Consider the following 17,021-nt stretch of genomic DNA (forward strand, 5'->3'; position numbering starts at 1 on the left):
AAACAACCATAAAGCATGTTGCTCCCTTTGCAAGTGTGAGTTCAGCATTGCACATGGTAGTAATACAGACAGTCAGCAGCACACCAAAACTGAAGGACACAAGAACAGAGTTAGGGGAATTAATACATCCGCTAAAATATCCAGCTGTTTTCAGTGCCGAAGTGGTAGTCCTCCTGGAAACGGAAATGAGCGAATGGCATTGTGAGCCAGGAGTCCCCCATTCGAGGAAGTTTGGCTGCCGAGGGCAAGTATTTATTGCATTCGATGCCACATTGGGTGACCTGTGCATTGAAGATGGGGATGAAATGATGATGAGGACAACACAACATCCAGTACCTGAGCAGAGAAAATTTCCTGCCCCAGCCAGAAATCGAACCTGGGCCCCTTGGCGTGGCATTCCGCTGCACTGACCACTCAGCTAACGGGGGCAGACGGTAGTCCTCCTAGTGGTGAATCTGACGAGGCTGCAGTGAGTGAGTTAGTGAGTAATGGCGTATCATACAGTAAAACACATCTTCAGTTACAGTAGCCATGGGCTGTGCAGATAAACTTGCAGAGAGCATATTTGTGGATTCTAATGTGGATAATAACACATTTAGGTAGAACGACCTTTCCTTTCTTGGAGGGGCATCAGATGTGTGGAATTACAAGAGCAGGAATTTGTTTCCAGTAGCATTCAGATAGAACCTTGTGTTAGCATCGGAAATAAACTGTTAGTTTTTTTGGAACAAGCAGATGAGAGTGCTATTAGTATACGTGCTTTGATACGTAACAGTCTTGAATGTCATTCATTAAATGTAAATAACATTTTATCTTATAGTGCAGATAATGCTAGTATCAATTATGGCAAAAAAAAAATCTGTGATGAAATTAGTAGTGCAATAAACCTATTTTAAGGTTGAAGAAAAAAAATTGATCCTATTCATTTTGACAGGTCAAAGTATCCCTTATTTTGACAACAGAAAGGTGCCAACTCTAAATACATAAGATGATTTCAGTTTCAATCCTAAACAACATTCAGGTGATTTTTGTCTCCAGGTACGACTTTTGTGGAAGCGTGAAGTATAGTTTTAAGGTGCACCCTCCTCTGGCCACCAATCGACTTCCAGTTAATATGCTGTATCTGAAGCTCTCCAGTATGGTCACTGCCGTTGTTGTGACTGTACCATTACTTGGATATGGAAATACAGCACCATCAACACTGCCATGTAGCTGCAATTGACACACCAACCATTGCCTGTCAGTGCCCACCCTCAGAAGGGGTCATCATCTTTTAAATGCTATGAAGTCAACTGAGCTACCTGATTGTATATCATAATGTCCAGCACACTGTCTTGTGGGATGGGAAAGTGAGCTGACCTGGACTGAATCCACACAGCCAATTGACAACTGGAGTCTGGTAGAGTCAACACAGCATACGGTGGTCGATGCACAGTGACCTATTTTTGTCAAAGTGCTGGGCAAGTTCATTTGTTTGTTCAGACAGGGAAGCTGACATTGTTTCTCGCCCTTTCAGCTGGTCTGCAATAACAAAATTGATGCACACTCCCTGCAAACTTTCTCAAGCAAGAAACCATTCGGTAAAAAAAAAAAAAAATCATTTTTGAATTACTTACAGCTTTATATGTCAGATCCAAGATGACTTGCCTGTCATTTTGTTAGTGGTCATAGTTATTGTGATATTTGCATGGGAATAAGACACTGCATGAAATTTGAAAAACTTTGCAATGAAAAATAGGGGTCACTATGATTTTGCGTTTGGTACATATTACATAATATATTGGTGCATACAGAGTTTAGCTAATATATTGAATTTTTCTTTTGACTTGGGTGGAGGTCTCTACCTGTCACCAATCTAAAAAAACTGATTTTATTTATCACACTCATTAGCAATTGTTAATCCATTTGAGAGATCGAGACAGGATTTTGACAAATGATAGCGTGAAAAGAGGAGAGTATTTTGTCGCATGGTTATTATACAAAACTTCAATATCTACTGTGTTATTCCATTAATTACAGACGTTTTGGTTGAAATAATGCAATTTTTAATGTCCATTGATAGCTGGTAAAACAAGAAATGCTGTGGGTTTTGGGGCAATGTAAATGAAGACATTACACATTTATTTTTGTAGTGAGGATGTGCTTTTTTTTTTTTTTTTTTTTTTTTGTAAGCTATTTACCTTACTTCTCCTCACTTCCTCACTTAATAAACCACCGTTTTAGAACTTTCTCGCTGTTGCATCTGCAGGACATGTTAGTGAGGCGCAATTGTGTGAACTCTGCTGTGTTTTGGTAAAAGAAGCAAATGTGAACATGGCAACAAGAGAAATGTAGGTTTTGCTCAAAATTCGCCACTCGTGATGCTTCTATGAAAGTTACAAATGGTTAACATGCTAGGTGAAAATAAATTGCTGCTTTTGTTGCATTTTCAGCAGAAATCTTTTTATGTACTAACCGAAGCTGATCTTTTTGAATGATCACCATGTAAATGTGGGCATGGACGGGCTCCACTTAATATTTGCAAAAAATTTGAGCGTAGGGTTCAATTCAGAATGGCACTTCCCCTCCAGTGCTCAGCAGTCCTCATGCAGTGCCTGGCCGCAACACCCACCACTACTGCTCTCCCCACCCATGCCCTGCCGACCGCCCATCTACCGACCACTTTATTCCGTGCACACTCTACACTGCCCAGCCTGAGTGTGACTTTCCATGCTCGTTTAAGCCAGTGCTGCTTTGGTCCTCAAATTCTGCCTCAAGGAATACAATGCACAAACAGTTAACCCTTTCGTGGCTGTGAGGTCTGTGTCATCCTTTCCTGGCCAGCTAATGGGATCGAACATATTGTGTGCCTGGCCTGCAGCAACATTATTACAAAATGCGTCCAACAGGGCCAACATGATGGTGATATATTTTCTCAACCGCTGAAGGACAATCCATTGGGGAATCAAGAATGCATAAGAGGCAGCAAGTCTGTTGTGTGCCAAGTTCTGTGCTCATTGTGATTTGACACGAGATGCCCGTTGATCTGGGAGGCCAGCCTCATTCATGACAGATCAACTCAAGTGGTGGCACTTGAGAAACCATCCTATAATCCTAATGTCTTGCCAAGTGATTATCACACATTCAGTCCCTTAGAAAAGGCCTCGGAAGGTTGACGATTCTTGTCAGATGAGGACGTGCGCGACCAGTTTCAGACTTCTTCAAGCAGCAGGACATGGTGTTTTAACAAATGGGTATCTGTAACCTGGTGTGTCAGTGGGATGATAGCTCAGGATATGACAATTGGGAAATCTGGGCAAAACCTGGGAATTTTTCATCTGGGAGAAAACTGGGGAAAACTCGGGAAAATTTTTTTTTTCTTTAGAATTCTGAAAATTTTTCATTGTTTTAGTATTCAGTTAAATTTTTATAATTTTGGCTGGTAAGAACTGATATTCTAACAAAAATTTTACTTTAGCACACTACTACAGAATAATGAGTACTGCAGCAATGAAACATAAATGAGAAACATCCAGTTGCAAAGGAAGTGGACCATATATTCTTTAAAAAAATACTGCACACTCGAGCGTCTGCCAACAGCAAAACGTGTCAAAGGCCTTACGATGGAAACTATGGGATACTTCGTAACAAGAAGGTGCTTTCGATGAGGGTGGCACTACATCTGTTTGCATTTGACAAGTTGTGTGAAAATAGTGCAAATGGTGGTTTCAGAAGTATTACTTTCAAAGAAAATTTCATTTTATACAAAATGACTTGTACTGTGTGTGGGAATGTGTGACGAACGTCTTAAATCGTGGAGCATTTGACTGTAATTCAAAACTTAACACTTTGAGGACCAGCCACTTAGAAAAATTTCAGGCCTAGAAGGCCAGTCATTTGTGTCATCATTTAAAGTTTTACTGGCACATTTGTGTCGGTGTATCTTAAAGGATAACACAATCAAGTAAATAATATAATTAAAATGCAAACTTTGTAAGTTATTTCTGTAGCTCTGTGCCATTTAATATTGGCAATATTCAAATAAACTGTTGAGGCTGTGCAAATGGCTGACAACAATCAGTTGTAGGCTCACACTGTATTGCATGTTTCAATACTTTGAAAAAATAAGTTATTAGTTTCCTAACAAGCAGGGATGCTAAAGGTACATAAATAAAGGTTTTAAGAGCAAAGAAACACACACATTTTACCAAAATGCAACATAAGTACACTTACAGTGTCTCTCACATCTGTCCTCATCCAAGATCAAGACCAGAGTAAGTAATTACATAAGATCATTCAGCTGTTTCACAGTTATTAATATTTTTAATGTAGAAAAAAGAATAATCCACATAATAAATTGATACTTTTTAAAAATACAACTGCGTTGAATGATGAATATTTTTTCTGTACATTTTTACATTAGTCTTTCAAGAAATCATAAAAGTCTTAATTCATTGCACTGTTTGCAATTCCATATGAATAAATATCATTCTCCCCACGGCAACAAGTACATATTACGTGATTCAGTTCACTAACCAGTATTTATTTTTCAGATCATCAGTGTGTGAGGTGCCATTTTTTTGAATGTTAGTGTACAATCAGAGATCTGTGTACATCGGAGTGGCATTGCTGTAGGGTCCAGTGTGTGCCAACCGCTGTCCTGCCGGGCTGTGGGGCCACAACTGCAGCGAGAGGTGCGACTGCTTCAACGGAGCCTCCTGCCACCACATCACCGGCACCTGCGAGTGTGCGCCTGGCTTCAGGGGAGATAGGGTGAGTCGCACAACCATGTGTGTTAAAACATCTGTTTATAGTGAATGGTTCTCTCTGTCAGGCACAAATCGATGTGCCATAGCTGCTTTGGGCGTGGAGATAATTCAATAGCCGCCACCTTCTCCTCCTCCTCCTCCTCCTATTGCTGTTTCACTATAATAATTTTTTATTTTATTGCTATAAGATTCAGATTCCAGCCTTAGGCTAGTTTCAAGAACAAAAACTCGCACCAGTCCGATGTCTTTCGACATACCTGTAGAAATAAGTTTTTGTTCTTGAAAATCACCTAAGATTGAAATCTAGATCATGTAACAATAAAATAAAAAAATATTATAGTCAAATGGCTGCGGCAGCAGCATCATTCAAAAAATTTACATCTGTGTCTCCATCAAATAAAAATTCAACAACTATACTTGAAAATTTATGCCAGACCAGGAGCAGGGTGTGGATGCTCTGCTTCTCTAGGATAGTTGCCACAACTGCCTCAGTCATCCAGACAGGCTTCATGGCCTACCCAAATTCCCAAGTGCTTCTCGCCACTTATGTTGTTACCCCAGTCATTTTCCCCATTTATTGCGGCCTGACTGTATTCCTGCAAGGGGGCAAATGATGGTATACATTTGCATTGAAGCAGCCATGTGTCCATTGAGGCATATCTGATCAAGTATGTATGTCATGTCTGTTCTTTTGGACATGTCCAAACACCACATATATAAGTGTATAGATACGCCTTGGTGGGTATGTCCAAAAGAAGACACATTGCATATATAGAACAGAACAGCCACCACATATAAGAGGTGGCACAGTTAAAGTAGCCCGTCTCGACTTTGAATGTGAATGCAATATTCCAATTTCTGAAACAGAGTAAACAGCTACAACAATGGACAGTTTTATGCAATAATCAGTTGTTAGCATTCTTTATTCAGTGTTTGTTTATATCGTCAGTGAAGTTAGATGTTTCTATTTGCAGTCTGCAAAATGACTTTCTTAATAGAAGAAAGAATCGAAATGTGGCAGCTTATGTGAAAACAAGTTCGGTTAAGGAAAGTCGCAAAGTTTTCAGGGTCAAGTATCCTGATAGAGAACTACCAGCAAAGAGGACAATACACAGTCTGTATAAAAACTGGCATGCCTACGGATTTGTGCAAAATCTATAACAACAAAGAATTCCTTCAGTTTGCACACCAGAAATTATTGCAATACAGGAACTGCAAGACAGCATCAGGCGTGAAGTTGCCACCACGGATATCCGAATTTTATTCCAGATGTATCTGAACTTGCTTACACGTGAACAGATGTATGATGACGTTTCAGGGGTTCACTTTCAACATTTTCTATAAATGTTTTTTTTCTTTTGTTACTGTATCTTTCATTGTAAGTAAATGGTGCACCAATTTCAGCTCTTTGTTTCTGCAATTCTACAGGGTGTTTATAAAGTCCCTTTACAACTTCAAAATTTTATTTCAACGGCAGTTGTTGAAATATTTTAACATTTCTTTTTTTGTAATCGGTGTTTATAAAGGTTTTTTGATAGAGTTTAATAGACTTCTATATGGGCGCCATTAGTTGCATGAAGCACATCAAGACAGTACTCTATTTCTTGCCATGTTCGCTATAGCGTAGCGTCATCAATGGTGGCAATGGCATTACGAATCCTTTGCTTCAAGTCAGCAATGTCCCGTATCTGTGTTTGATACATGATATCTTTTACATAGCCCCACAAAAAAAGGTCCAAGGGAGTGATATCTGGTGAATGTGATGGCCAAGGAATTGGCCCATCCCTCCCAATCCATCTGCCTGGAAATGTTTTTCGTTGAGGAACTGACGAACATGCAGTCCCCAATGTGATGGTGCACCATCTTGCAGGAAAATGATAGTTGGTTGTAAGTCAATCAATTGTGGTGTTACATATTCAGTCAGAAGTTTGAGGCAAACATATGCAGTAATTGTTGACTCGTTGAAGAAAAATGGACCAATTATTTGGTTGCACGTGATTCCACACGACACATTCACTTTTCGACTATGCTGGTGAAGCTCCCTAGTCACATGGGGGTGTTCAGATTCTCACACTGTGTCTGTTTAATGTCCCAGAAACATGAAAAGTTGCCTCATCACTGAAACAAACTCACTTGAGGAATGCTTCATCCTCCAAAAGGCATTCCAGCATGTTTTGGCTTGTCATTTGACTCAAGTGTCTGTAACAGTTGCACTTTGTAAGCATACAACCATAAGTTCTTGTGGAGGACCTTATGCACAGTTGGACATGGTAGTTGCAACTGTCTGGCAGCATTGCGAATGGACTTCGTAGGTGAACGAGTGAAGACGTTTAAAATGCAGTCAATGTGTCCCTCGGATGTTCTTGGTCGCCCACTCCTCCCTTTATCCAACACTGTCCCTGTCTCCATAAATTTTTTGTGTCATGCACGGATTGAAGGGTGCGATGGTGGATCTCTTCCATACTTCGTTCTGAAGTTTTGTTGAGTCTGAACATCTGATTTTGTCTCAATAAACCAAGACACATATCGTGCCTTCTCTTGAGGAGTTGCCATTTTATAGAGGTTCAGTTCCTTCCATCAACAGAGTATCTGAAACACAAATTTTTAGTATATATAAAAACTTTAATAAACAGTGATTAAAATAAAAGAAATTTTGTTGAAATATTTCAACAAGTGCCATTGTAATAAAATTTTGAAGTCGTAAAGGGGCTTTATGAACACCCTGTATTACAGTTCCTATATAATTGATTGGGCTACTTTTATATGTGCCACCCTGTATAATAGTAATAGCAGTAGTAATAGTACTAGTAATAATAATAATAATAATAATAATAATAATAATAATAATAATAACATTGCTCTGAACCCACTATCCAACATGCTAAATAATACAAATTATGGATACAATATTACTGGAACATACCCACACAAAATCACACATTTGCTATACATGGATGATCTAAAACTACTGGCAGCAACAAATCAACAACTCAACCAATTACTAAAGATAACAGAAGGATTCAGCAATGATATAAGTATGGCTTTTGGAACAGACAAATGTAAGAAAAATAGCATAGTCAAGGGAAAACACACTAAACAAGAAGATTACATATTGGATAACCACAGCGACTGCATAGAAGCGATGGAAAAAACGGATGCCTATAAATATCTAGGATACAGACAAAAAATAGGAATAGATAATACAAATATTAAAGAAGAACTAAAAGAAAAATATAGACAAAGACTAACAAAAATACTGAAAACAGAATTGACAGCAAGAAACAAGACAAAAGCTATAAATACTTATGCCATACCAATATTGACCTACTCATTTGGAGTAGTGAAATGGAGTAACACAGACCTAGAAGCACTCAATACACTTACACGATCACAATGCCACAAATATAGAATACATCACATACATTCAGAAGCAGAAAGATTCACATTAAGCAGAAAGGAAGGAGGAAGGGGATTTATCGACATAAAAAACCTACATTATGGACAGGTAGACAATTTAAGAAAATTCTTTCTAGAACGAGCAGAAACTAGCAAAATACACAAGGCAATCACTCATATAAATACATCGGCTACACCACTGCAATTTCATAACCACTTCTACAACCCTTTAGATCACATAACATCAACAGATACGAAGAAAGTAAATTGGAAAAAGAAAACACTTCATGGCAAGCACCCGTATCATCTAACACAGCCACATATCGATCAGGACGCATCCAACACATGGCTAAGAAAAGGCAATATATACAGTGAGATGGAAGGATTCATGATTGCAATACAGGATCAAACAATAAACACCAGGTATTACAGCAAGCATATTATTAAAGATCCCAATACCACAATGGATAAATGCAGACTTTGTAAACAACAAATAGAAACAGTAGATCACATCACAAGCAGATGTACAATACTAGCAAATACAGTATACCCCAGAAGACATGACAATGTCGCAAAAATAATACATCAACAGCTTGCCTTACAACATAAACTTTTAAAACAACACGTTCCTACATACAAGTATACACCACAAAATGTACTGGAGAATGATGAATACAAATTATACTGGAACAGAACCATTATAACAGATAAAACAACGCCACATAACAAACCTGACATCATACTCACCAATAAAAAGAAGAAATTAAAACAACTAATCGAAATATCCATACCCAATACAACAAATATACAAAAGAAAACAGGAGAAAAAATTGAAAAATACATCCAACTGGCTGAGGAAGTCAAAGACATGTGGCATCAGGATAAAGTTGACATCATACCAATTATACTATCAACTACAGGAGTCATACCACACAATATCCACCAGTACATCAATGCAATACAGCTACATCCAAACTTATATATACAACTACAGAAATCCGTAATTATTGATACATGTTCAATTACCCGAAAGTTCCTAAATGCAATATAACACATACCGTACAGTTAAAAGGAAGTGACGCTTGATCAAGGTCTGCGTCACTCCATTTTTAACCGGACTTAACGTCTGAGAAAGTGAAGGAAATAATAATAATAATAAAACAATGGAAAATCCAGGATGGAAGGTAACAATATTATGAAAAGAGTAGTTGCTACTCACCATATGGCATAAATAGACAACGCAGCTCAGAGAGCAGTCAGAGACTGCGGTCCTTGTCGGCTGAAAGCTCACTTTCTGAAAGTCTTGTGGTTGTGCCTATCTGTGATTCAGCATCTTCACTATACGGTGAGTAGTAGGAACTATCCTTTTCATAATATTGTAGTAATAGTAATAATAATAATAATAATAATAATAATAATAATAATAATAATAATAATAGGAGCACTCACTACACTAAATATACACACTAGGCAGAGATCTGAACCAACCAACACACAGAAGAATCCCACAAAACCAGCATGGCAACACAGGCTACAGATCAAAATAGAAAAACTGAGAAAAGACATCGGACAGCTAACACAATTTATAAGAAATGAAATCTCAGAAAAAAAACGAAAAAGGTTAGGTAAAATCTCACAACAAGAAGCGACAGAGCAATTAGACGAAAAGAAGCAGGAATTACAAGCATTCGCCAAACGGCTCACAAGATACAAAAAAAGTGAAAATAGAAGGAAACGAAACCAAACATTCAACACAAACCAAAAGAAATTTTACCAGACAATAGATAACACACACATTGAAATAAACAATCCACCAAACATAACAGACATGGAACACCTCTGGAGCAACATATGGTCAAACCCGGTACAACATAACAGGCATGCACGGTGGATACAAGCAGAAACAGACACATACAAGATGATACCACAAATGCCTGAAGTGACAATTTTGCAACATGAAGTCACCCAAGCAATTAATTCTACTCACAATTGGAAAGCCCCTGGAAATGATAAAATAGCAAATTTCTGGTTAAAGAAGTTCACCTCAACACATTCACATCTAACTAAATTATTTAACATTATATATAAAAACAAAGATGAGGTGACTTACCGAACAAAAGCGCTGGCAGGTCGATAGACACACAAACAAACACAAACATACACACAAAATTCAAGCTTTCGCAACAAACTGTTGCCTCATCAGGAAAGAGGGAAGGAGAGGGGAAGACGAAAGGAAGTGGGTTTTAAGGGAGAGGGTAAGGAGTCATTCCAATCCCGGGAGCGGAAAGACTTACCTTAGGGGGAAAAAAGGACGGATATACACTCGCGCACACACACACACATATCCATCCACACATATACAGACACAAGCAGACATATTGGTCTTTAAATATGTCTGCTTGTGTCTGTATATTCCTGATGAGGCAACAGTTTGTTGCGAAAGCTTGAATTTTGTGTGTATGTTTGTGTTTGTTTGTGTGTCTATCGACCTGCCAGCGCTTTTGTTCGGTAAGTCACCTCATCTTTGTTTTTATATATAATTTTTCCCACGTGGAATGTTTCCTTCCATTATATTAAATTATTTAACAGTTACATTGCAGACCCATACACATTCCCTGATACACTTACACATGGAATAACTTATCTGAAACCTAAAGATCAAGCAGACACAGCGAACCCAGCTAAATATCGCCCCATAACATGCCTACCAACAATATACAAAATATTAACTTCAGTCATTAAACAGAAACTAGTGACACATACAACACAGAACAAAATTATAAATGAAGAACAAAAAGGCTGTTGCAAAGGAGCACGAGGATGTAAAGGGCAACTGATAATAGATGCAGAGGTGACATATCAAGCTAAAACTAAACAAAGGTCGCTACACTACGCATACATCGATTACCAAAAAGCTTTTGATAGTGTACCCCACTCATGGTTACTACAAATATTGGAAATATATAAAGTAGATCCTAAATTGATACAGTTCCTAAACATAGTAATGAAAAACTGGAAAACCACACTTAATATCCAAACAAATTCAAATAATATCACATCACAGCCAATACAGATTAAGCGTGGAATATACCAAGGAGATTCATTAAGTCCTTTCTGGTTCTGCCTTGCTCTGAACCCACTATCCAACATGCTAAATAATACAAATTATGGTTACAATATTACTGGAACATACCCACACAAAATCACACATTTGCTATACATGGATGATCTAAAACTACTGGCAGCAACAAATCAACAACTCAACCAATTACTAAAGATAACAGAAGTATTTAGCAATGATATAAATATGGCTTTTGGAACAGACAAATGTAAGAAAAATAGCATAGTCAAGGGAAAACACACTAAACAAGAAGATTACATATTGGATAACCACAGCGACTGCATAGAAGCGATGGAAAAAACAGATGCCTATAAATATCTAGGATACAGACAAAAAATAGGAATAGATGATATAAATATTAAGGAAGAGCTAAAAGAAAAATATAGACAAAGACTAACAAAAATACTGAAAACAGAATTGACAGCAAGAAACAAGACAAAAGCTATAAATACCTATGCTATACCAATATTGACCTACTCATTTGGAGTAGTGAAATGGAGTAACACAGACCTAGAAGCACTCAATACACTTACACGAACACAATGCCACAAATATAGAATACATCACATACATTCAGCAACAGAAAGATTCACATTAAGCAGAAAGGAAGGAGGAAGGGGATTTATCAACATAAAAAACCTACATTATGGACAGGTAGACAATTTAAGAAAATTCTTTCTAGAACGAGCAGAAACTAGCAAAATACACAAAGCAATCACCCACATAAATACATCGGCTACACCACTACAATTTCATAACCACCTCTACAACCCTTTAGATCACATAACATCAACAGATACAAAGAAAGTAAATTGGAAAAAGAAAACACTACATGGCAAGCACCCGTATCATCTAACACAGCCACACATCGATCAAGACGCATCCAACACATGGCTAAGAAGAGGCAATATATACAGTGAGACAGAAGGATTCATGATTGCAATACAGGATCAAACAATAAACACCAGATATTACAGCAAGCATATTATTAAAGATCCCAATACCACAACGGATAAATGCAGACTTTGTAAACAATAAATAGAAACAGTAGATCACATCACAAGCGGATGTACAATACTAGCGAATACAGAATACCCCAGAAGAAATGACAACGTCGCAAAAATAATACATCAACAGCTTGCCTTACAACATAAACTTTTAAAACAACACATTCCTACATGCAAGTATACACCACAAAATGTACTGGAGAATGATGAATACAAATTATACTGGAACAGAACCATTATAACAGATAAAACAACGCCACATAACAAACCTGACATCATACTCACCAATAAAAAGAAGAAATTAACACAACTAATTGAAATATCCATACCCAATACAGCAAATATACAGAAGAAAGCAGGAGAAAAAATTGAAAAATACATCCAACTGGCTGAGGAAGTCAAGGACATGTGGCATCAGGATAAAGTTGACATTATACCAATTATACTTTCAACTACAGGAGTCATACCACGCAATATCCACCAGTACATCAATGCAATACAGCTACATCCAAACTTATATATACAACTTCAGAAATCCGTAATTATTGATACATGTTCAATTACCCGAAAGTTCCTAAACGCAATGTAACATATACCGTACAGTTAAAAGGAAGTGACGCTTGATCAAGGTCCGAGTCACTTTCATTCCGAACCAGACCTAAGGTCTGAGAAAGGAAAGATGATAATAATAATAATAATAATAATAATAATAATACAGCAATAGATTTCAGATTATTGGTGGTGGTGGTGGTGGTGGAGGATGATGATGATGATGATGATGATGATGATGGATTTTGTTTTCTGTCACTAGTTGGAAACTTCCCAAGTGTCTAGGATTGTGTGCTGTTTCAGCAAATATTTTGTGCAGATCCCAGTAAAGTGACTTTTGGTAATGGGTGGAAGAATATTTCAACAATATAAATCCATTTCAAATGTGGACTAAGATCTTTTGGCACTGCTCTCAGTGTGCTGAAAACCACTCAGACTGCTTTCACTGGTTTACATGTCACTACAGTTTGCTGTTCAATTCCTTGTATCTGGTAAGTTTTTCAAGTTGTCTCATGTTTATTCTGCCATCACCTGGGGTGGAAATGTCAGTGATGGACACTTCATTTTTCTCCACTGTCATGGAGTCTGGTGTATTGTGCTGCAGCATTTGATCTGCCTGGAGTGGGAAGTCTGACAGTAATTTGTTAAGTTTGTTTTTGACAACTTTTTCTGGTTTGTCACTGGCTGATGCAAACTTTGGTAAAAAAAAATCCATTGCCTCATTCATGCCACAGCATTGTGCCTCTGCTCATAATCAGTCTGAACGATCTTTTTGCAACAGCTCAAAGTGTGGTCAGCTGTTTCTTCAGCTGCTTTGTAGAGTCCGAATGTTGGGTCATCTGCCAATTTCTTGAGTCTGGCTGTGATCTTCTTCCCATATTTGTCTTCAGAGTGTGAATGTGAAGTATCAGTGAAGGGATTAAAATGTAGTCCAGTGGAACAGAATACAAATTTGAAAAGGGCAGCATGTTAACTTCCTGCATTATTTTTAGTTTATCTGCACTGCAGTAATCAGATACAAAAAGCCACAGTGGTGACACTATCCAGATTTTTAGTATGAGGTGTTCCATTTCGCTATATTTTAGTCACTCCACTGAGACTTCATATCCGATTTTCGATGACAGACAGGGGACAAACGTACAACGAGATGTCGGCTCCTATTTTGCAAAATATGAGTTTATAAATACTGCATGTACTAACACATACTGGTTGAATTAAATGTTTAGCTTCTGGTTGAATTAAATGTTTAGCTTCCAATGAAAATACTACCTCATAATGAGTCCTGTGAACCTGTTGGTCAAAAATTGTCTGTTAGCCGGTATTTGTTATCCAGCAACTTGTGATTCTGTTCTTTTGAGATTTGTTAAACTTCAACATTGGTTGTGCACAAATACAAAGTGGGAACTTTTACGGAGAGAAATGACCTCGGTCGGTGGTAGAACGCACACATCTCTGTATTTTAAAATAATTTTTATTCGCTTTAGCCATTCGAGGTTGAGTACTTCATTTACTGCAATGGTCTTCAAAAAGTAAGTTACAAATTATGATGGTTGGTGAAGTAACTTCTGTTGAATGGTGCACTGCAATTCAAGTTGACACAGTTAAATGACACTATTTTTCAACTTAGTTACAAGTCTGTAAACAACGAGTGGAACATTCTACGAATCGTTTCTACCTCGACGATAGAAATATGCTCCTCAGTCACCGAGGCATTCGAGAACCTTTGTGTGAATGTCCTCATCGTTGGAACACCCCCTCACCCTCCTTACGTTCTTTCAGCTTACAGAAAAAAATGTAAATCACATGGTACACGATCTGGACTTTTGTATCGGCATCACCCTTATCCGTACGGGCTTCGTCCAGTGTTGGTACCACTCCACTGCATATGGACACACATATTGTGAGAATTTGATGGAGAATCTGTGTGCAGTTCACATGTTTTGTCCAAAGAAATCATACTGTCCCACATACTTGAGCTTTGTACTATGTTTCCTGCAGCAGCACAATTACACTGACACACTTGTTACCTATGCAGTAGCAGAACTGTATCCAAGGAAAGTTGGAAAATGTATTCATTTCTGACAATTCGCCAGTCTTGTCCTGCAGTGGTATTAATGTGGAATGAAGTGTGTTATGTAATTCCTGAATTCCCTACGTTCTATAATTTATCGACACTATAAGGTAAATGTATCACATTGCCACTTTTTGGCACTTCTCTGCATGTCTCACATCGAACTGATCTCTTGCAGTGCCTGGAGACCTGCCCAGCGGGGAAGTTTGGAGCCAACTGCTCCCAGAACTGCACCTGCAAGAATGGCGCACAGTGCTCGGCTGTCGACGGCTCCTGTGAGTGCACGGACGGTTGGAAGGGCACCGACTGCTCCCAGCGCGCGTGTCCTGACGGGCTGTTCGGGCCGGGATGCAAGAGCGTCTGCGACTGTGACCCCCACAACACTGATATGTAAGTCAGTGCATTTCTGAAGGTTATGTGGTCCTGACTGCAGTAGTCTTTATTTAGCGGTATTGGCAGAACAGTTTGGTTCGTGGAGACATAATGTGATTAATAAACAAATTTTGAAAGGATTTTTCCTCGAGTGAACGAAACTCAATTTTTTTCCTGCTCCTCATCTCTCCCTCCTCACCCCTTCCTCCTTGCTGCCCTCTCTTCTCTCTCATCTTCTCTCTTCTCTTCCACCCACACTCTCCCCTTCCGCCCTCACTCTCCCCTGCCCCCACACTCTTCCGTCCCCCCCTCACTCTCCCCTCCCCCCACACTCTCCCGTCCCCCACCATGTACCCTCCAGCATGTCCTGTCCTCCACACTCTTCCCTTCCCCAACCTCTCTCCCTCCCCTTCTTCCCCACCATCTCATACCCCAACCCTCTCCCTCCTCCCCCATACACCCCTCCTCCCCACACCCTTCCTCTCTCCCACACCCTCACCAACTTCTTCTCCTCCTCCACACTCTTCCCCTCCCCCAACTTCTCACCCTCCCTCAACATTTTCCACCCAACGCTTCCCCTCATCCTCTCCTCATCTCCCAGCATCTTCCCCATCCCCCAACTTCTCCCACTCCTTAAACATTTTCCACCCAAAGCCTGCCCTCATCCTCCTGCTACCACACCTGCTCTAGCCTCTGTCCCCTCCCTCGGCCTCTGTCCCCTCCCTCGGCCTCTGTCCCCTCCCTCGGCCTCTGTCCCCTCCCTCGGCCTCTGTCCCCTCCCTCGGCCTCTGTCCCCTCCCTCGGCCTCTGTCCCCTCCCTCAGCCTCTGCCCCTCCACAGCCGCTCCTCCTCCCCCACATTCCCCAACCTACCCTCTCACCCATCCTCTCCCCCCCTCTCTCTGCCTCTACCCCCCATCCCCCATCCTCTCCCTTGTCCCCAAGCCTCTCCCCCTCCCCTAGCCTTTCCCCCATCTCTCAGCCCCTCCCCCTGCTGTCCCCACTCCCCGTCCTCTTCCCCCTCCCCCAGCCTCTCCACCCACCCACTCCCCATTCACACACACACACACACACACACACACACACACACACACACACACACACACACACATTGTAATGCTACATCTAGATTTCTGAAGATTTCATTTTCTTGTTATTATTTCCTCCAGAATGTAGACCATGATGGTTTTGTTTGTTTGAAATAATAATAAAAACTGGTACATTACCTACTTTTTGTAGGATCATTAAGTCACTGGAGGTTAATGAAACATTATCTGTGTGATGGAATTTATGTCGACTCGCTCTGTCTGTCACACTTTTTCCAGGGAGTGCCTCAAACAGAATGTTGACACACGTAACAAGTAATGGGATATATAAAGGAGTGTCATCCGTGTATAAATAACAGAACTTTCTGGGATATATGCATGTTTTTGTTCCTTTCAGTTGATATAAATTATACCATACAATTGATTTTAACATCCATTCACTCATTTAAAAGTGAACAATGAACAGAAGGTTCAGTAACTTTAATACACACAGGAAACTCCCCAAAATGTAATTCTACTAAATTTTGTAATCCCCCCTCCCCCTATGTTTCATCTCTCTCCTCCAAATTATGAAAAATAAGATAACATTGTCACTGTTGCTTTCTTACAAATCTGTTGACATTAAAAGATATTTTTTCTTGGTGGCATTACCTGTGTACTGGTCAGCAGTTATGTCTCATAATTTATCAACTGCTATTTCTTTTTTGTTTTA

The 17,021-nt window shown here is 39.4% G+C and overlaps 1 protein-coding gene across 2 annotated transcripts in view; it reads left to right on the plus strand.

Moving 5' to 3' along the window:
* LOC126428450 (protein draper) overlaps window positions 1-17,021 on the plus strand; it is a 418,154-nt gene that overhangs the window by 328,594 nt on the left and 72,539 nt on the right. For both annotated transcript variants that reach the window (XM_050090385.1, XM_050090386.1), the window contains exons 7-8: window positions 4,615-4,752; window positions 15,071-15,282. In XM_050090385.1, coding sequence (XP_049946342.1) covers window positions 4,615-4,752; window positions 15,071-15,282 — 350 coding nt within the window. The remainder of the gene's footprint in view (window positions 1-4,614; window positions 4,753-15,070; window positions 15,283-17,021) is intronic.

The sequence above is a fragment of the Schistocerca serialis genome, chromosome 12, assembly GCF_023864345.2.
Source record: "Schistocerca serialis cubense isolate TAMUIC-IGC-003099 chromosome 12, iqSchSeri2.2, whole genome shotgun sequence".
NCBI lineage: Eukaryota > Metazoa > Arthropoda > Insecta > Orthoptera > Acrididae > Schistocerca > Schistocerca serialis.